The sequence below is a fragment of the Tympanuchus pallidicinctus genome, unplaced genomic scaffold (assembly GCF_026119805.1).
Source record: "Tympanuchus pallidicinctus isolate F22 unplaced genomic scaffold, pur_lepc_1.0 scaffold1, whole genome shotgun sequence".
NCBI lineage: Eukaryota > Metazoa > Chordata > Aves > Galliformes > Phasianidae > Tympanuchus > Tympanuchus pallidicinctus.
In genome coordinates, this window is record NW_026294618.1 from 6,614,524 (window position 1) to 6,635,975 (window position 21,452).

Genomic DNA, 21,452 nt, shown 5'->3' on the forward strand with positions numbered 1-21,452 from the left:
TCTGGTGGAATGATAACATGACAGTGTCAATTCAACTTACTTACATATGCCACCAAAAGGATTAAACTCTGTGTGACCTTTCCAGTTGTAATGCTTCCTTTCATGTACTGGCATCCTTGAGATCAGGTGCCATGGCATCAGATAGCTGTGTTTGTCCCTGTACCTACTAACCTTATGGTGTCATTCTTAATCTAGAGCTGACAAAAATAGTAACCTGGCTGAAAAACACTTCCATGGCCACAACAGACCAGATGTGGCACACAGGGAAAAGCCTTGCCTCATTTCTGCTACATGAGACACCTTAATCTCCTTTCTGTCCTGGTGGACAAAAATTCATCAATATTTCCTTGACTTCTCTTCCTACGACCTCTGAAATATCAGTTCTAGGGCTCTAAATGTGATGATAGTACATGGGATCTTTCCAAATCCCAGTCCCAAACTCAGCTCCTATTTAGGGAAAGAGCTCCTTCTCACTGCAGACAAACTTTCAGAGCTCTGTCTTGGACTAGCACTGATCATAAAGCTCACCTCTCTGCTTCTTTGTACTTGCCCTGCTTCTCCATCTCTTGGGCTTGGGTTATGTAGAGAACAGACACATCTTCCTGGCTCATACACTTGATTGCCAGCTGCCAAAACAAACACACACGGGACAAGCATTTTCTTGGTACAGAGTAGTGAAGTAGAAGTTGAAAATGAATCTCCTTCCTACTGCAAATAGGCATATACACTACATGCTCTGCAGAGAATTGGTTGTCATTTGTCAGTGTGATCAAAGCACACAGGACCAGGCCCTTTGGAGAGCACTATTTGTCACAGGTGCACCCACCGTGGGGCTGCTGAAGTAAAGAAGATTGTGGATACAAGGGACTGAATTCTTTCTTGCTTTCAGATGCCCCTGCACCGATCCTTTAGAAACAGCACTTGATGCTGGCACACAAAGCCTCTTGCTGATGAAGTACAACTCACTAAGCAGGATGAGGTTCCCAGAAACTCTGGCTTCTGATTTTACCTTGTGAGCCTGTTCCCAGAGCCCGGCCTGTGTGTACATGTCAATGGCATCTTTGGTCTGGTCTCCCTTGATGTACAGCTCCTCTGCGATCTGTGGTGAGATGACTATAGTCAGCAGTCTCAACGGATAGAGAGCAGCAATGATTGTGTTCTGTGGCCTCACCTGATACTCCTGCAGGGCTGCATAGTGCTGGGCAATCTTGGGATAATATTTAACTGCTGTCTGTTTGTCCTGCAAATCCAAAATGTAGATGGCTTTCTTCCACTGCCGGGCACCCAAAGCTGCCTCTATGGCCTTAATGGAGCACCTAGCAACAGAAACAGTACTTTTTACAGTCAGCCAGCAGTCATCTCCTATAGCTGAGCTGGGGAGTTTCTTGATTCTTCTTCCAGGGTTAGAGCAGCAAGAAGGACCTGAATAACTTCACAGTACCAGCAGAGAAGAAAGCAGCCTTCAGGAAGCATGAGAACAAAGGTCTGGAAAACTGGCAAAGCTAGGGGAAAAAAATAATTAAGAACTAGGACAGCAGAGAAGACTAATTAGGGCTGAGAGATCTTGAAAGATAAGTGGTGAGGAATCCATGGCTGGGCAAGCAGACCACAAAAGTATCAGGAGCACTGGCAAAACAAGGTTGAGGGCTTACTCAGAAAAAAAGCCCTACTGATTTAAGCAAATCATATGAATTACACAACCCACCAGGATATGCTGCTGCTAGTTATACAGCCATCACCTGCCCCCACCTGGCTTCGATATAATGGTTAATGGCAGCATCCAGCTGTTTCTGCTGCACTAGATGGTCTCCCCATGCCTCCTCCAGCTTCACAACTTCTGCAGGAAATGCCAGGCGAGCCAGCTCCACTGCTGTAAGGGGACATGAAAGCTGATATGCTGAAACCAGCAAGGAAGCAGAACTGTGAAGCAAACATAGGCCTTGGACTGGGGATAGGGGGGTGGTGAATCCCTAGACCAGTCCAGCTCCAGTGGGCTACCCAGCAATCTGGACGCTATGGAAGGCTGGATCTGGATCTATGCTGGTGCAATCGGCCTGATCAAGGCCTTGGGGAACAGGCTCTTGTCGTTGAGTTGTGTGGGTGACTATGTGAAAATACATGCATTGAATGAGCTGATACGTGGAAGTTTCAGAGCAACTAGGCAACTCTGAGCTCCAGGGCAATAGCTCATTCTGCCACCAGGCCAGAGTAGCCAGGATCCTGCTGGGAAAAGGTGGGGCTGGGGGTAGAACGTAGTCAGCACACAGTCAGTACCTTTCAGGAAGGCACTGCCCTTGCAATAGCACTCCAGAGCCTTCCGTGCGTTTCCAACCTTCTCGAACAGATCTCCTGCCTGATGACAAACATTGGGATAAACACAGGCTGCCAGTTTCTAGAGCTCCCATCTCCCCACAGTATCCACCCAACCACCTCCACCTACAGAGCTGTCAGTCTTACCAGACCTTGCCACAGAGACTTCTCCATCGGTTATGCCTTCCTCACTGACCAAGACTAACCTAGACAAAGGGGACTTTGGGGAAAGATTGCACGTGCTGAGATCCTTGTCTTCTCTGTGGACTCACACATTCCCATCCCTGGAGAAATTCGAAGTCAGGCAGGACAGGGCTCTGAGCAACCTGATCTAGCTGTAACGTCCCTGTTCCTTGCAGGGGACTTGGACTAGATGGTCTTCAAGGGTCCCTTCCAACTCAAGAGATTCTATGACTCTATGAGAAGCATATACTTCTCTTGGGTCAATTTGAAATGGTCAGAAAAGGCCCAAAGTGCAATGAAACTGGAGAAACATAATTGAAGCAGGACACATAAAATAGGTAAGCAGAAAGAAGTGATTTTTCACACAATGCACAGTTGAACTGGGTAACTCACAGCCAATGTTGTAGATCCAAAAGTACCCATAGTTAAACTAATAATTTGGCAAGCTCTTAAACCTAAAAATAAATCTTCCCATTCAGGTAGACTATAGTCTGCAAGCTGCTGGTAGCCATGAAAGTACTCTATAGGAAGCATCAGCACGTGTTTTTCTTCCTTGCTCTTTATACTTCCTTCTCAAGCATCTGCAAGAGGCTACTCCTGGCCAGGATATCAAGCTGTATATGGGTCAGACTGAGCACTCCTTTCTTACATCAACATAATCATGAGCTATGTCAAATACATCCTTCTGTTTTAAAAGTGACACCTAATGACAAGTAGTTACCAGTTTCTTGTGTTATTAGATACAATCACTACCCTTCTCTGACATTCATGTGCTGGAGTGTCTTCCCAACCTCCTTTGGTTTTGTTCTTCAGCTTTTTCATTTAGACTATCTATTTGAAAGCTGTACCATCATTTTTTATTCTGCTGTGAGAAAGCACTGTGCATTTCTGCAGTGGTATCAAGTTTTCTGTTTCATTGGCAACTCCTTTTCCAGTTGGTTCCTGGTCTCCCAGAGGCCTCCTTGGCTGTTACTGAACGCTCAGCTTTGGAGACTTGCCATCAGGGAGCTGTGATCTTTTTCCTGACTAAGAAAACAATTGTAGGCTTCATCTGTGTATGATGGATGCAGTTAGGATTTCCTACTAAATGTCAAACGTGAATTTATCAACACAGAATTGCATCTGCTGCAGTCCTCTCAATCTCACAGATGCAGAGGACAGGTAAGAGCTTTCATACTACTAGGAAGGCCCAGTGGGGAGGACCAGTTACCTGCTCAAACAGTTCTCCTCTGATCAGTGCTGTGGAGATCCTATTGATGACATCCCCATTGGTCATGAGCTCATCTCTGTTCATGGCCAGCCGTGCTGCCTTAGCTGGCAGCCCTGCCCGCAGGTACAAGCTGACAGCTGCCAGATAATCCCCCTGTCCCTCCTGGACCTCCCCAGCCTTCTCTTCCTGTTGGGTATCCAGCAGCCATTGGTAGTAACCCCGACGCAGCTTATCCAGCATCGGGTGTCCCTGTTGAAAAATGCACCGTTGGTTGAGCTGAACAAAGGCAAGTGTTGTCCTGCTCCTCCTGCAGGCTCTGAATAGCTCATGGCACCAGAAATCTTGCTGCCCAGTTAAACTAAGCAACTGTAGCTAGCAGAAAACAAAAAAGCCCAGTGTACCACTGCATTACTCATTCTTTTGCAAAGCCCCAGCTACTTCCAAATCCATCTCATTACCCTTTCTTCCTCACTATTCACCAAGTTTGTAATTCCATCAAAGCAACCTCCCCTTACATTCCTCTTTTATCACACTGAGACATTCCTTGATATTTTATTCCTTGACTGTCAGTTGCATGATCATGAAGAACCCACTGATTTTATTCTTGCGTTCTTTCTTGTGGACAAATTGGGCTAGCATAATCTTGTCTAAACCACATCTCTAATGCACCCTGCCCCTCTAGCCATGTAATGCTAAACTCTAGAAAATAAAAGCACGTGTTTGGTGTTGGAACAAAGATCTACTCATCCCCAAACCTGGTCTTTTGCCATTAACAGCTATCTTGCTGATTTCTGCACTTGCTGTGTCTTAGGGACATCACTTTGTATCTAGCACAATAATTAATTCTCTCTACATCCAAATCTCCACACTTGTGCCTTGCTCTCTCAGTTCTATGACCTGGACTATCTTTCTGATGGCAAGAATCTCCCATTTCTTTAGCAGTCAAGGCTCCTTCATGCAACAACCCCACCATCTGGAGTTGAATCAGATGGGGGATCTCCAAGGCAAGCTCAGAGTCTCTTTGGGAGCCTTTACAAGCAGATGTGAGACCCTGAGAGGCCAGGTGAAGTGCACCTAGACACTAACTGGGCTCTGAACCAGGAGACTTGCCAAATAAGCACAGACCACAGACCAGAGAAACTATATTCTGTACCTTTGCCTCAGCGACCACAATGCATTCATCCCACATGTGCAGCTCCTGGTACATGTCCATGGCTTCTTCTGTGGCATTCTGTATTAAAGAGCAAATTGTCAAGCTGAAGGGTTCATTAGCAGACATATTGCCATTGAACTCTCACAGCAGGTAGGTGAGAAATGTAAGAAACATTTGAACATGTGAATCATGCCCTCTACATGGTTATTGATTCTTCCTCACTCTCTTCCAGCAATCTTACGCTCTACATCTTGAAAGACAGAACATCTCCTTCTATGCCAGGGCAAAAAAAAATTTCTCCCAGGAACAAGCAATCTTTCTTCTCAGAAATCACTCTCAGATCACAAATTATTCTGCTCAGAAATAAGTGAGATCTTTTCTGCTCCTTGTTCCTTCACTCACCTGTTCCAGGAAGATCATCTCAGCCAGCTTGTAGTTCTTGTCTAGCATGGCCAAGCGGGCACGCACCAGGTAATGGTCTGTCCCATCCCCACCCTGCAGGCAGTTACAGTTAGCTCAGTTGTTTTTACTGGGTGAAAGGCTCTGGATATGGTACAAGGGAAGGGAATGCAGGTAGGGTCTGTGTCACTACAGAAACTGAAGAAGACGGGTGTGAATCACAGAAGTGAGAAGATAGGAGCAGCACAGTATGCAACGGACAGCCAGAAGACCTGGATGAAGAATTATGTCAGCAGATTCTACAAGACTAAGTCCTGGTCTGTAACAGTATACTGTGGGACTCGGACACCAGGTAACGTGTATGCAAGTATTTACAGGGATGTGACTACCCTGAACAGGAGAAAAGGTTTGACTCACATGCTCTTGAGCTGCCTGGTCAGCAATAGCGTTGGTTTCATGCAGAAATCGAGCCTTTGCCACATTGCCCAGAGCTGCAAAGCACCTTTGAAAAACCAAAGTAATTAGTCACTAAGGGGTTTGTCAGCACCTTTAGTTTAAGACAACAAAATCAGAACCACAGCAGCAAAGTCATGCAGTGGAAGGTGTTGAGATGGGTAGCCTCACCTCAACAGAAAGATTTTGCCAAGGTCCACGTTCAGATGTGCCCTCTAGCCCTGGTTTGTGGGGAAGCCATGGACATGGCTTCAACCCTCTACGCTTCAGAGACAGATGTGCAGAGTTTGTCCCAGTCTACCAGGTCTCTGAAACCTTGCTGCTGCACTGGCTTGAGTTGCTATCAGCAAAAGTTTATGCTACAAAGTGACACTCTCCTGACTCCAGTACTGTCATTACTGTCTAGGACTAAAGGGCAAAGTCATTGCCTGGAATAGAGAACACTTCATTCTTTGATGCAATAAACCTTGCAGGTCATACAGAAAGTCACATCTTTAGTTAGACCCTGGATTCTGTGAGGGACTCAGCAGAGAGAGTATTCAGGCCAGAAAGATGAATTAGCTTTTTCCCATACCTCTCTGCTATGTGCAGCTGTCTAGCTTCCAAAGCTAGTTTGCTTAGGGTCTTCCACATGGCTTCAGTCTCTGTTGACATTTCCAGTGTCTCCAAAAATGCAGTAGCCCTTGAGACAAAGATTTGCAGACTTTCAGTGACAGAACAGAAGAGCTCTTTGACTAGAGCTCCCTAACAAGAGTTGCACTGAAAACAGATGGGTATGATGAGCTCTGAAGAAAACTGTATAAAACAAGGCCTGACACGTAGGGAAAAAAAATCAGTGAAGGTGATGACAAAGCTGAGTACTCACTGCTGAAGGACTCCACTGTGTGTTACAGCCACATCCTGCATCAAAATCACTCTCTGTAGCTGAACCTCAACTCAGCATGGAAAGTTGTGCATGTGTAATTCATGGATTATAGACCCTCAAATGTCTGCTAAGTGATGTGGAGTACCTGCCATAACCACATGGCTTATCTAGCACTTACCTGTGATAATCCTCATCATCAATGGCAGTTCCAAACTCTATGAGACCTTCATCTAGTGTGTAGGACACAGTGTTCACTCCCTCAGACACAATCACTTCAGTCTTTCCATCACTCCGTTCCAAGTTCACAACATCTCCCTAAAAAGAGTGCCAGCTGTCAACACTCCCATGTTGTCTGGGGGTGTGTAGGGCAGTAATGACATGAGGACAGTTCTATACCAACTGTGAAAGCTCTACCAGAGCATTTCTGGCAGAGCAATACGAGACAGATGAGTTCATATTTTGTCCAGGAGAAACCAGTAGTTCCCTTCTGTCCACTGTTCACAATACCATTTTGCCTATTCCCACACATGTAAGCAAGACACAACAGAAACTGATGGAGGAAATCAAAGACTTTTTTACCTTCAGAGGAAACATGGTGACTCGTTCAGGAGCATCGATGTTATACCAAATGCAAAGGTTGTTTCTGCTCTGAGCCACCACCACATCACTGCCTGGGACCCATTGCACATAGGAGCAGTAGTTCAAAATGGTAGTCTTGGTGCTGCTTCCAATGTCATACAGCTGCAACTAGATGGGGAAAGTGGAGAAAAAGGTTTGGTATGGCTCATGGCTGGGCTGCTAACTGACATGAACTTGTTAGCAACATCTGAGCAAGAATATTGGAAAGAGATATAACCAACCAGGAGTTAAACTTTTTTCCAGGATATGTTGCTTGAACTTCCACACTCTTTTATTTGTACATATTACTGTTCAAGAGATCTTACTTGAGATCTTTTTAAATATTTGCATATTTGAAGCAGCATGCTCAGACTCTGCCTTCCTTATTAACAAGCTCATAAATAAGTAAATCAGAATATATCTTTTGTAGAGCTCTAACAGGAGAATGGTCTTCTAAAACCTTCCTCAAACAGGCTAGGGGACCAAGCAAGCCTTACTCTGCAATTCTGTCCATCCTGTGTAAAATCTTATTGCAAGGACTGCTGCCAACAAGCTGAGAGGGTGTTTGTGAAACTGTTACCATCATTTTGGGCATAGCTTTGCCCTGGGCTTACTAACACTCTTCCAGGCTATGTTCCCAGGGAATTAGCACAAGCCAAAGGTCATATTGGACATGCTATTTGGTTGTGACTAAGTTGTTTTAGAGAATTAGAGTTCATCTTACAGATGTAAATCAAGCAGAAAATGCCTTTTTAAATTGATGTGCAAGTACAACATTGGAGTCCTCATCCTGAGATTCACTCACTTGCCTCCCTCTCCCAGCAAAAGAGTCTATGATCTGTATTTTAAGGAGTAATGAGATGGAGGAAGATGTCAAGTAACTAACTTCAGAGTGAGCTACGATTAAAATCCAAACATATGATGCTGCCAGCTCCTGCAGTCTGAACACGGTCTGTTTTTCCTAAGAAGTGGTCAAGAAGTAAGGAGTACTTCATATGTTTCTCATTTCTCTCCCTGAACTCAGGCGTACTTGTCTTTACTTCTCCCACAGTGTGCCACCTCACCACGCTGCCCTGCCTGGCCTTACCCTCATCTTCTTGTCCCTGAAGAGCAGTTTGTGACCTGTTTCATTCAGCTCCAGCCAATCAATCTTGCTGTCGTGGCTGACAGTGCCAACACTGTAGTTACCTACAAGGTCCACTTGGGAAAGAAAAAGAAATAACAGTGTTAAATACCTGATGTGTCCCAGGGTGTTGAACACTCAATGTTGCCCTATAGGGATCAGGTATCTGGGACTTAAACACTGCAGGACCCACTAGCAAACACACTGCAACATGAAAAGCATAATGCAGTGACATTTATCTTGGAGCCTCATCAGCAACAGTAAATCCCTCCACCTTTCTGTGAGCATGCACAGATCACAGGCACTACAGAACCTTGGGTCCTGGGCACAGTGACAGCCACTCCACAGCTGTGCCTACACAAGGCAGCTAACCTTCCAAATCTGGTGTCTAGTGATCTGCTGACAGACAGAGTGAATGTGAAATGAGCCTTCAGGAATCTGCTGCCTGATATTGTGAATGCAAAGAGGGCCTCCAGGGATATGCTGTCTGGCACGGTGCGTGCAAAGGAACTGAGGAGGCCAGCAAAATGCAGGGGAGTGAGTGATGTTTACATTCACCTGTTGCTATAGTCTTGATGTCTATCAAATAAGCCAGTCTCTTGTTCTCCTCCACGCCTCTCTGTTGCCTCTCATTGATACGGACACTGTTATTTGGAAGGAATGATAACTGTTACCTTTACTGCTCTCTACATTCAAAGGATCAAACCCCATCCTCCCCCTGCAAGACTTAGTTGCAGTTACCCTCAACACATGGAGCCTCTTGTAGTTCTTTGACCTGTGACTCTTGTACAATACCTACAATGCTTCTGACTCATGGCTTCATTCCAGAAGCTGCCCCTTTGGACCCATATTGGTTCCCAATAGCAAATTAGTTACGACGCTTCCACCTCTGAGCAGCCCATGATCTTCCTTACTCTCCTCCCGAATTAGTAAAGGGAGTATGATATTTTAGAGAGACAGAGGAGCTCCCACTTGCACCTGAAGTCCCCAGCAATGTCATACTAGGATCAACTGGATACAGAAATGCCTGAGTACACGCACTGGTTCCTTTTCAGGCAATAACCAAGTCAGGCTTGAATAAACAAAAAGGAAAATGGGCTCTACAAGTGCCCCTTAATCACAACACAGCAATTAAACCCCACCGTTGGTCACTGCCAGATGACTACTCAGAAAACATGCAGCAATGTGTGCTCAGGTCCCAGTGCCCGTGAGCTACGTTCTGCAGGGTGGGACACTTCCAAGTGTCACTCCCACAATGTCAGCACTGGCTGCACAGGCAGGTATCACACTTACCTGACCAGATGAGGATTCACAAACTCTGTGCGGACAGACCCTAAGATGTCATTGCTTCCATATTCTACCAGTGTCAGCTCCCCTGCATTAAAGATCATGCAGACCTGTAAGAGAAAGAGGAATTCACTCTTACAGAAACGCCAGGTAAGCACAAATATCTACCAGTGAGGTGAGCAGAAAAGGACTGCTGCAGACAAGTATAAATTCAAACCCACTAGGATGAACAAGGAACTGTTCTTGTGACAGTCTCAAGGCTGCTGAGTTTAGCTCTGGGCCTGTCACTCCTGCAGGAGGAGCTAAGCTGTCATTCTGAGAACTATCAGACAATAAATCTAAACTTGTCCAGACTTCCTGCCTTGCCAAACAGCATAGGATTCCAGACAGTTAACACATTCTGTTTTCTGTACTCTAACATCCTCTCTGCCTATTTTTCTTTTATTTCTCCCCTCTCCTTTGTGGTTATTGCTTACACAGTCTTCACAATGGACTTGCTCTGTACCTGGCAAATGTGGAAAAATGTGGAAAAGGCAAACATGGGGAGAAGCAGATTGGCATGCACACGGAGAGGATAAATCCAGGAAGCAGATGAAAAACACTACTTTCCAGGAATGTGGTTGTCACTTTTTCAGCCAGAGCATACACTTCTTTACCCACCATTTATGGTAGCACCCTGCCCCATCCAACTTACGTTCTCATTGTCAAAGAAGAACTTCTCATTCCCTCCAGATCCTTGCCAGGCTACCTACAATGCAATGACACAGAGTGAGCAGTCCAGGCTGACAGCTTTTGGAGGGAACCATTGTGGTTCCCTAATCTCTAATCTCCCAGGACAGATAACAAGAACTATCCTGCACAAGTGATCACATTCCAGTCCTTCAGCTGTCAACACTGTTGTTCACCTGGAATTTGAGATGAGTACGAGGTAATGCAATAGTTGCTGTGATTACAGCAGGCAAGTGGTCAGTTAGGCAGAAAACTGATACAGAGATTTAGTCTGTCTAAGTTTTCAGCAGTATTTTCCAACTCTAATCTATAATTGGGAACTACTGCTCCCAGACAGATTTGTGAGCATAGCATTGGTCTGAATAAACTGAATAAACACTTGTGCAAACAAAGCAAAAATGTCCTGGGGTGTCTTTAATAGTTTTGCCAGACATTTAACCTACTGCCATTTTACCTACTAGGTTTTCCAGACTTGGCATATGGTCTCATCACTCTGCACACAGGTTCAAGGCATTGGGCAGTTTAGTCTGGATTGTGAAGTACTGGAAATGGTACTGGCACAAGCTGTGGTACTGTGATCATGAATGCATTATATATACATATAATTTTTTTAAGAAGCACAATAAAACTCATACACTCACATCTGGAATGTACATCACAACTGGATGCAGATGTGCATCCAGTTTTGCCCTCCACTCTCCCAGTACTAGACAATTAAAACACTGATAAATCACAGAATCATAGAATGGATTGGATTGGAAGGGACTTTAAATATTATCTAGTCCTGACCTCCCTGCCATGGGCTTGGTGTCCACCATCAGCTCAGGCTGCCCAGGGCCCCATCCAGCCTGGCCTTGAGCAAGTCCAGGGATGAGGCACTCACACTTCCCTGGGCAGCTGTGCCAGGGCCTCACCACCCTCATAGTGATGAATTTCCTCCTAACATTCAATTTAGATTTCATCAGACAGCAATGACTTCTCAAGTATGGCACAGAGCAGCCTGGCAACCACATCAGCCAGTTCCTCCAAGTCCCTGGGATGCACGTCATTGGCTCCCATAGATTTGGACACATTCAGTCTCATCAGCCGATCTTTCATTTTCTCTTTGCTAAGAGCAGACTGGAGCAAATTCTGCAGAAGGCCATCAAGATGTTTGGGGCTGGGACACTTGCACTGTGAGTAGAAGCTGAAGGAATTGGGCTTTTTCAGCTCGGAGAAGGGAAACATTAGGAGACACCTATGAAGATGAACCTTCTCTGCATAAATGGTTTGATAAGAAACCTCCCAAAATCCCTTCCAACTTGAATTATTTTATGATTCTTTGAAAATAAATTTATTTTTTCCACGCAGAAAACATTGTGAGTTGCAAAGTTAAGCATTTGACATTCATGAAACATCATAGATCTTCCATTACCTCACTGAGCTTGTTGGAGTTGATGTCACCCAGTAGCAATGTGTCTGATGTGTGGGCCACCAGATATCTGTCTTTCCCTAAGATCTTCACCTCATCAATCTCATAACCATAGTGGGATTTCAATACAACACGGGTTCCCGTTGAGAGGTTTTTCACAATGACCTACAGAAAGTATGAAAAATATGAGGTCTGCTTTCCACACACAGAGGAAGGCTACCCCTGTCCTATGGAAGATTATATAACAGATAACATTTGGTTGTTCAGACAACCCCTCAGGTCATTTCACCCTGGTTTTAAAAGGAATCTTACAGTTTATTTTGTATGGGATGATGACTGCAGTAGAAGTGTGGGATTCTCATTTCTACCACTTGAAAGTTTCTAAACTTATTGGAGGACTACTCACACCTTCAAGAATAAGTCATACTTTAGGAGTCCTGCTTGCTCATCAGCAACTGCTACTGCCTGGATTGCTTGTGCACCTTTACTACCTGATTTTGAACCAGGTAAAGCTGAATGAAATTAACCAACTTAAGAAGCCTCTATTTTACTCAGAGGTACCTCAAACAAATTCACAAGCTAGGAAATAAACTCCATTGTCTTTTACACCTATCAAATTTCCACACAGTTCCTGGCCCTGTTCCTGAAATATTCCCTGTGTCCTTCCCAACAAGTTGCTATGGACAAAACACAGATGTAAATGTGCACCTAAAATGCTTTGGTAACCTGTGATGATTCTGGTGCATATTTTTCAAGGAGGTGTAACTGCTTTAAAGGGAAAAGACAATGAGGCAGATGGACTTAGAGAAATACACCATTACTCTTAACTCTTTCAAGGGTAGTTGTGTAGCTGCACTGGGGCTGATGCTATCTACTACAGAATTCACAGAATTCTCTCAGCAGATTATTTGGAATCTGAATGGCTGGGACAAGGACTGGAGACAGTGTACAGGCAGGAAAGAAGCTGATGGCACAAAGAACTTCAAACACATTTAGTTTTAGGGAAGGTCTCATTTCCACCAAGAGACTTATTGGACATCCTCTTACCTGGCTTGGTCCCACATACGTCATTTCAAATTTGTTTTTGTAAATGCTCCTACGAAGGCAGCAGTCAAACTGCTCGACACCTCCACACAGAGTGCCCTGGGGAAACAGACACACTTCTCAGTCAGTGAATTGTTTTAAGGGGAGGCAGTCAGGCCCTGTTCACGCAAAGAGGATCACAGGCGCAAAAGAACCCCACGTATCCCTGCTCCTCTGCAGAACCAGCCTCCAGATGTGTAAGGACCAGCCCTATTCTCACTCTCTTCAAAGAACAGGAAAAATTCTAGAGAAATGGAGCTTACCAAATGTTGGCACACGCGTGACAGAGAAAGGCAAAAAAAGAAACTTCTTTTTATCCTCATCTTTATCTTCATTTCCTTTATTCCCCATTATTGCTACTTCCCACCACTCCTCTGCTACCCTCCCAAACTCTCTTCCCTTTCAACAGAATCCTTCCACCTTTATCTCTTTCTTTATAACATCCTCACTCTTTCCAGCACTCACCTATCCCTTATGTCCTTCCCCTCTGCAAATATTTGTTCTTATTCAACTAATTCTCTGAAAAGATTTTAAGGGTTCTTGACTTTGTCAAACATAAAAAGATGTATAAACTGTCAAAAAGAAGTTGTAAATAGCAATTTCTTTAAAACTCATTAAATTATGTAGGGAGATATTTAACTTAATAAAGAAATGTTTAAAGAAAGATTAATTTAGAATAACAGAATATTTTGAATTGGAAGGGACCCATAAAGCTCACTGAGACCAATTCAACTGAAAACTCAACGATAAATCTTCAAAGAATTACTTAATAGAGAAAGGCAGACCAGAGCCCATAGTCTGGAAGTAGAAAAAGGGCAGCTCTGAACTGAAAACAGCACACAGAGTATAAGAAGCAGTTCAGTTTTTCTGGAACTGGTGCTCATGCCACTGCCCTAGAGAAGCTAAGCTGACCTTATTGAGCTTTTGTCAACAAAGGGCTTGCTACCTCTGAGTCACTATACAACAATTCATGATGTTTTCCAGGTTCACTGAAAATAACACAGAATCACCAAATGGTTATAGGGGCTGGCAGAGAACTCTGGAGGTCCCCTGGTCTAAATCCCCTGCTAAAGCAAGAGTCATCCAGAGCAGGTTGCCCAGGACCACATCCAGATGGCTTTTGAAGATATACAAGGAGGAAGATTCCAACCTGTTTCATGGCTCAGCCTCCTGCACAGTGCAGAAGTGTTTCCTGACGGAACGTTTTGTGTTTCAGTTTGTGCCCACTGCCTCTTGCCCTCTCACTGGGCATATTGCACACCAGACTTTAGCAGTGTCTCCTGCACAAGGCCTCAGCCTAGGCACCTTGCATCCCACTCCTAGGTGATGGTGACTGTTCTGGTGAACGCCCTCTGTACCACATAACTCTCATCTCAGGAGAATGCCCGAGACTACAGCTGGCATTTGACTTGTTGGCTCAAGGCTGCTAATTCGTGATACAAACCGCACAGATCCTTGAGCCATCCCTCTTCCATGCCAGAGATGTGATGGTGTAGAGGTGAGGTATTTCTTTGGGTTTGGCTTCCTCCCAGGCACCACGGCGGGGGCTCCAGTTCAGAACCCTCAGCCTATGAGAAGAGATAAAAAACAATCAAGAAATGAACGCAGTTGAAGGAGAAAGCACTACAGAGGGGAGACTTTACCATCAGCCATCGCACCTATCATAGCTTCCAACGACAACAGCCTGGCCACCAGGACTGGCAGCTGCTGTGGTGAATTCCTTCTCTGAGGAGTCTCGGCTATAGTCAAAGGTTTGAATCACGTTGCCCTCCTTCCCATAAGCCACAATCTTCTTATCACATCCTGCAGCCACAATGCTGTTCAAAGCCCAAGCAAGGGCGTAAGGAGGACAAGGATGCATCACCAGCTTACCCTACATGAGACAGGAGATGAGATCTTGAATGCACCATTGGATTTAGCCCTCAGTTGAGCTCTGTAGATTACCAGAATGAGACCAGTATGATGCCTTTCCATAAAGACCAGTTCACAGGTGTTGCTTTGTCTGCATGCTGCAGGAAGGCAGACAGAAACCAGAGCTGAGATATAAGAACTATTCTACTCATTTAACTGGGTGAGAAGATTGCTGATGTCAGTAAGAAGAACAGTACTATTAACTAGACTGGGATGCACTACTAACCTGGCAGAGTACATTTTGGGCTCTTCAGTTTATCATGCTAGAGTTCAGACGGTGACTCAAATTGCGTCAGTTAAAAAGAAAAGATCTGAGTAGGAATAGCATTTCTTCACCAGAGCTTAAAGCAGTGAGATTTCTGGAGAGAAACTGGAGGCTTGGGAGAAATGCTGGGCTGCCCACAGTATCCTGTCCACAGACACAATGTGATCTTGTGACTGTTCCCTGAAAATCCTACCCATTCAAGCATCATTCTCCAAGACAAATCCCATTCTCCAAGATCTCCTAACACGAGATCTTCCTGACACCTGAAAAACCTCATATCTCACACACAAAATAAATTCCTCTCTTACCGGTACACTCAAGAGCAGTTTCAAGTATCTCATTACTTCTCCATCCACATCAATGCTGCACAAAACTTATCCCAGCAAACACAGACTGCTTATCTCCAGACTTGCACTCCCTCTACAACCTGATTACTTAACAGAGTTCTTGAGCTGGGGATTCAATTGTGTAGACAGGAATTTTGCTCACTGAATAAGGATCTTTGATACCTGTGATTCACCTGAGCCCTCATCGTCAAAGAAGAAGCGTACTATGGTTCCATCTGCATGGCCAGACAGGATTCCCTTCCCTGAAACACTGTAAAGAGACAGAAAGGATGATGCAAAGTTTCAGTAGGACTTGCATTTTTGTTTTTCTATCCCACCCTTAAGAAGCCAGTCCCAGGGACAGGGCTGTGGTTCCTCATCAAAGGAACCTTCACCAAATGTAAGTTGGGTGGTGAACACAAGAAAATGTAGTACTGTACCAGTGTCTGTAAAAAGAAAGCTGACAAAGGTATAGAGAGAGGAGAGTGGGCAATTAAATATCTTCATCACATAAAAGCACAATAACTAACTTACTGTAGCATATTATGTTACTAAAACACATAGATTCTAAGGAATCTTGAGTGAAACGATAATAAAAATTTCTTATAACAAGGTGCTTCAATTTTTTCATTGAAACTCCTCTGGAAATGAGGCTGGGTATTGTAACACCAGTAATCCCTAAAAGCAACAACAGTTGGAAAAAAAAACATTTGGACAAACACTCCAAGACTAAAACCATTAGCTACAGCATTATTGTATTGTGTACTTCTCTATGCAAGCAGGGAGGAGGAGTAAGGAAGAGGAAAAAGGCATAATGTGATGTACACAGAATGAATACTTTTAATGATAATTCATTTCTGGAATACAGATTCTATGAACGTTGCCTTCTGTCTATTTCAATCCCACATTTGTCATTATTATCCATCACTAACAGCATGAGCTGTGTTTAGAAATATGAGGAAAAGAGAAGGGGGGGGAGATTGGGGAGGAAAGAAGGGGAAGAGGAGGGTGTGGAGAGGCCAGGTGTCAGATTTTAGAACGTGATTTCTTCTGGGAAGCACTGAATTTTATCATCTTGAGAAGAACCAACAGCATAAAGACACTCTGCCATCCTCCCATATTGCCACAAGTTCTGTTAGGGCCAATGGCTGGGCAGGAGAATGAGCCAAAGCAGTGTAGCTAAAGCAATTCCATACTCACTTGGAAGCGAGTGAGACCACATAGGAATCTGTCCCATAAATGGTGGAAGACTTGTTGTTCTTTGTATTTGCTATACGAACCTGAAAAGAGAAGGGTCAGTGTTGCTTCTGGCCCCACACAGAACCGTGGACTTCCTGCACTGCAATATCTCCAGAGGATTTCCAGTTTATAAGCACCAGAAATAATTTGTTTCTGGTAGGTTAGAGAACAAGTAGCATTGTTAGCACTGCAGTCACACTTCCACATTTCTAGGACAGCTCAGGAAAAGGACTCAGGAATCCAAAAGAACCTCCAAGGACTTTTCCCCCAGAGGGTGGTGAGGCACTGGCACAGGTTGCCCAAGGAGGCTGTGGATGCCCCATCCCTGCAGGCATTCAAGGCCAGGCTGGATGTGGCTCTGGGCAGCCTGGGCTGCTGGTTGGTGACCTGCACACAGCAGGGGGTTGGAACTGGATGAGCATTGTGCTCCTTTTTAACACAGGCCATTCTATGACTAACTGGGGACTAAAACTAGCAAATTTAAGCTAGTGGTGTAATCCCTTCATTGCTGATGAGTGTCCTAAGCCCACACAGTAGTGCTTTCTACTCTCAAGCACAGGTGCTTGCAGGCTTTCATAGATCTTGAATGGAATAGAAAATCAGGTAATAACAAGTTTCTCTACCTTTCCTTCAGCAAGACCAAAGACAATGGCATTCTCCGCTGGCCACAACAAGCAGGTCACAGCACTCTGTCAAAGAGGAAGAAAAAGAAGTAAAAGCTCCACCCTACTCAGAAAGCTTCTCGTCCCACAGCTACATAAGGCAGCTCACGAAAAGTAAGACCATTCAGACCAAGAAAGAAATGTGGGTATTGGAATGGACCTTAATGTGGGATTAAGACACTCCATAGTGATGTCTGAACTAGGTAACAGTGAGCTACGGTACAGTAAGAGGCTAAGAAAAGCTGGAGCTGAGCACCAAATAGTGTTTATATATTTTTTCATTTACAAGCAAGATGGTTATGAGATGCTACCAAGTAGGCCAGGCAGAAACAGGTTCACTAAATCCAAATCAAAGGAGTTCTCAAAATCTGAGGTGTGGGGATCAGGTGAATAAATCTGACCACAAAACCTAATTGTAAGAGAGGGCCAAAGAGAGCTCAACTGTTTCATAGCTAAACTGAAAAATTTCAGTCAGTAAGTTTGGGTACAGTGCTCTCTGACACATGCAGGTAGAACTAGAGAAGCAGAACACTGAAAAGGCCAAGGACACAGCCTGACTGAAATGGCAAACCTAAGTAGTATTGGAACAGGTGGAAACTGCATTTTAACTGAATTCTGCATGCTTTACATTTTGGTTAATGGGGAATCTTGGGGTAATGATGCACCCTAAAATTATGAACCATATAGAAAAAGCAAAGCACATTTGGGTGTTAATGTAAATCCAGTCTGAGTCTGACATGCTCAAGATAAGATAAGGTTACCAAGGTAACCAGGTCACAGCTAGCACTTTTTAACATGTCAGTGTAGGAACATGCTGCCTGCAGAACTGCAAGTTAAAGTGGGTGAGTGTTGAGCCCAAGAGCCCAAAACTCCATGCATAGGCTACCAGCATTCCATCTGCAATCCTGTGACAGTGCAACACTTGGCTGCCAATCTATTCCCTCTGCTACTGACTGCAGAATGGGAATGGTGGCTGGGGAACAACAGACTGCTCAGGCAGATCCACTGTCTTGGCTGGTCTTCTATGAGGCAGCAAACTTAGATTTCCATACTTTTCAAGAGAGGTTATCTGGGTCTTGTAGTTGGAGGGGTTAGGGGAAATGCCATCAGAAACAGAGAGAAGATGCCCATAAACAGTTTTTGCAGAAGTGGAATACAGTGACTGCCATGCAATCAGTCTATGTGCAAAAGCAGGCAAAAGGCAGAGGATAATGTGGAACTGTGAATGATCTTCTTGGCTTTGTGAAGATATAGAAGATATCCAGATGAATTTGAGTGGAACAGCACTGTTCAGGACACAGATCCTGTCATCCAGGATAGTGAACAAAGGGAGATCAGATGTTTACCCTGGAGGATTGGCACTGCATTTCTGGAACAGGTGTCTGAAGGATGTGGTCACAGAACCAAGCCAGTTGGACTTCAAGAAGTGTTTGAACTACACTCTAAGAAATATGGTTTAATTTTTGAGTGATCCTGTGTGGAGCCAGGAGTTGGACTTGATTCTTGTTAATCCATTCCAAGTTGGATATTCTATGATTTTATCCAATCACCAGCCTCTGTTCTTCTCACTCTGTGTTACACTGCCAGACAGCCTCCTCCAGCCCTTTATCGCTTCATTGTTGTTTCAGATAACTGATTTTCTCTGAGTGTCAGCACAAGAATTGCTACAGGGAAAAGCTGCAGGAATAACATAAATGTCAATGGCACAACTACAGGCAGTGCAATTGCTTTTCCAACTGAAAGGACCCGTGCACTGAGCTTCAAGGACAGAAGGAGGTATGAGGAAGCAATGGCGTCTAGTTGGGAATTGATGGATGGTTTTTCTTCTAGTTCTGGTCTCAGTCAAGCACCAGTATTGCTCTGCTGCAGGAAGCAATGGATGGATTACAGCAAATGTCTGATCTTTGATCAGCTGCAGAAACATTTAGAGCTGCTGACCTGTGAAAAACAGGCTCAGATCTCTTCCGTTTCTCCATTTTAACTCACAAAAAACATTCTGCCCACCGATGCCAAGAATCGTCCTTGAAGTCTTGTAACTGACTGCACTGACCAATAAACAGTTAATTACTGTTAATTACTGTGTCACATCACAGCATTATGAGGCCTCTCAGGCTTGGAGACATATCTCAAAACATAGAGATTACCTTAGCTTCTATCCATGTCTTTGAGTAATCAAACATCACTGACAGCCTGCATATGTCTCTGAGCATGAGCACAGAGACATCCAACTGTTGTCTCTATCCTACATCTGTGGAGAAAATGGAGTTAAACAGGGTCTCACCATTTGGATGAACTTGTTGCATATCACCTTCTTGTCACCCCTGCAGAAAAAGACAAAAATGACTACTGGTGAAGCTGGTAAAACTGCATATTCTAGTTTCCCCACCCTTTATATTTGACCTATTTTAATATTGCTGAACACATGTTGCTTAAGTTCTGAATGCTGATGTTCTACCAAAAGCCAATTTTAAGCAGAAAATTTTCAGGAAAAAAAAAAAAAAAGTTTATGTATTTTGCAATACAAAGGTGAGGGGAGAATGTGGCAATTCTCTGAGCTTCCAAAACTTTGGTGATGTGCCTTTCTCATCAGTGCTAGCACTACGCACAACAGCAAACAAGTGTGAGGTGAGGCAGGTGTGTGTCTCCATTCCACACCTATCAAACAGGGGACAGCAGTGTCAGCTTTACAACTACAGCTCCACAGAAGTTGGCAAATGCTTCCACCAGGTTCCACTGTGTTCAATCAAACCCTATCTGCTGCTCACCATGGAAAGATCTGAGTGAATGACTGCAGATTAGATGAGCTGTATCATGTTCTATACTGATGACCAGGCTTGGATGAGAACCCACACCAATACCCAGAAAATGTGCTGCATGGAGAGCATCACTCTCTTCATACAGAATTGTAGAGGTTGGAAGGGACCTCTAGAGACTGTTTAGTCTAACTTCTTTTAAACAAATTTTCCTACAGTGGTTGCACAGGAACAGGTGCACCCATCCAGATGGGTTGTGAATATCTCCAGAGGAAACTTCACAACCTCTCTGGGCAGCCTGTTCCAGTGCTCTGTCACCTTCACAGTAAAGTTCTTCCTCATGTTTGTATGGAAATTCCTGTGTTCCCACATCTGCCTGTTGCCCCTTGTTCAGTTGCTGCACACCTGGCCTCATTCACTTGAATCTGGCACTTCAGATATTTATAAACAATGATGAGATCTCCTGTCTTCTCTTTTCCAGGCTGAAGAGTCCCAGGGCTCTCAGCCTTTCCTCATACAGGAGATGCTCCAGGATCTGACCATCTTCGTGGCCCTCCATTGGACTCCCTCTAGGAGATCCCTGTCTTTTTTGAGCTGGGGAGCCCAGAAGTGGACACAGTGCTCCAGATGTTGCCTCACCAGGGCACAGCGAAGGGAGAAGATCACCTCCCTCACCCTGCTGGCCATGCTCTCTGCAGCACATCTCAAGGTACCATTGGCCCACTGGCCTTCTTGGCCCCAGGAGCACACCGCTGGCTCATGGCCAACTTGTGGTCAACTGTTGGTCAACCAGGACACTACTGACCTTCTCAGACCAGGCCTTCCCACACCGGGACCCCTAAGTCCTCCCTGTGGGTGCAGCACTGGACACTGCCACCAGACTCACCACTCCTCTCCAATCCTGTAGACGTAGACAATGTTGTCTGTTTGGCCAATGGCGATTTTGGTGGAGTCCGGGGAGAACGCCATGCCTTTCACCACGTAGCTCTTCCTGCCGTACTGTGGGCAGAGGGCAGACTGAGCCCGAGAGGAAGGCCACCACGTCCCATCCACACAGCCCACGGCCACGGGCAACAGCCCGGGCTCGGTACCCTCACCTTGGCATCGGCAGGCTTGGTGGAGAACTTGTCACGCCGCTCACCGTGCTCGTCGTACAGCAGCACCACACGCTCCGCGGTGCACACGGCGAAGCGGCCGCTGTTGGCCGACCAGGCCATGCAGGTCACACGCGCGGTGCCGTCCTGCGGGACACACACAGCTTCAGCGCCAACACAGCTCGGATGCTCCCCGGCTCCCCCCGACCCGAAACGACCCGAAACGACCCGACTCGACCTGCGGGGCCAGCAGGGTCCGCACGTGCCGCAGCTGCATGATGAGGGACTGAGAGCGATAGCAGCACCGGATCGCACCGCCGCCGTACCCCGCTACAGCCCACACCCGTTGCCTAGCAACCGCTGAGCTGGCACCACTGA

The 21,452-nt window shown here is 45.1% G+C and overlaps 1 protein-coding gene across 3 annotated transcripts in view; it reads right to left on the minus strand.

The window, feature by feature from the left end:
* IFT172 (intraflagellar transport 172) overlaps positions 1–21,434 on the minus strand; it is a 33,004-nt gene extending 11,570 nt beyond the window's left edge. For all 3 annotated transcript variants that reach the window (XM_052688012.1, XM_052688022.1, XM_052688032.1), the window contains exons 1-27: positions 21,313–21,434; positions 21,078–21,221; positions 20,867–20,979; positions 19,509–19,548; positions 17,189–17,254; positions 16,527–16,606; positions 15,510–15,597; positions 14,483–14,697; positions 14,269–14,392; positions 12,789–12,884; positions 11,745–11,906; positions 10,296–10,349; positions 9,608–9,711; positions 8,873–8,958; positions 8,279–8,391; positions 7,153–7,320; positions 6,752–6,888; positions 6,283–6,390; positions 5,673–5,757; positions 5,259–5,351; positions 4,857–4,934; positions 3,704–3,952; positions 2,275–2,353; positions 1,750–1,870; positions 1,172–1,316; positions 1,010–1,099; positions 529–626 (exon numbers count right to left, since the gene is read on the minus strand). In XM_052688012.1, coding sequence (XP_052543972.1) covers positions 529–626; positions 1,010–1,099; positions 1,172–1,316; positions 1,750–1,870; positions 2,275–2,353; positions 3,704–3,952; positions 4,857–4,934; positions 5,259–5,351; positions 5,673–5,757; positions 6,283–6,390; positions 6,752–6,888; positions 7,153–7,320; positions 8,279–8,391; positions 8,873–8,958; positions 9,608–9,711; positions 10,296–10,349; positions 11,745–11,906; positions 12,789–12,884; positions 14,269–14,392; positions 14,483–14,697; positions 15,510–15,597; positions 16,527–16,606; positions 17,189–17,254; positions 19,509–19,548; positions 20,867–20,979; positions 21,078–21,221; positions 21,313–21,351 — 2,975 coding nt within the window. In that variant the 5' untranslated portion in view covers positions 21,352–21,434. The remainder of the gene's footprint in view (positions 1–528; positions 627–1,009; positions 1,100–1,171; positions 1,317–1,749; positions 1,871–2,274; positions 2,354–3,703; positions 3,953–4,856; positions 4,935–5,258; positions 5,352–5,672; positions 5,758–6,282; positions 6,391–6,751; positions 6,889–7,152; positions 7,321–8,278; positions 8,392–8,872; positions 8,959–9,607; positions 9,712–10,295; positions 10,350–11,744; positions 11,907–12,788; positions 12,885–14,268; positions 14,393–14,482; positions 14,698–15,509; positions 15,598–16,526; positions 16,607–17,188; positions 17,255–19,508; positions 19,549–20,866; positions 20,980–21,077; positions 21,222–21,312) is intronic.
* Between the last annotated feature and the right edge of the window lie 18 nt (positions 21,435–21,452).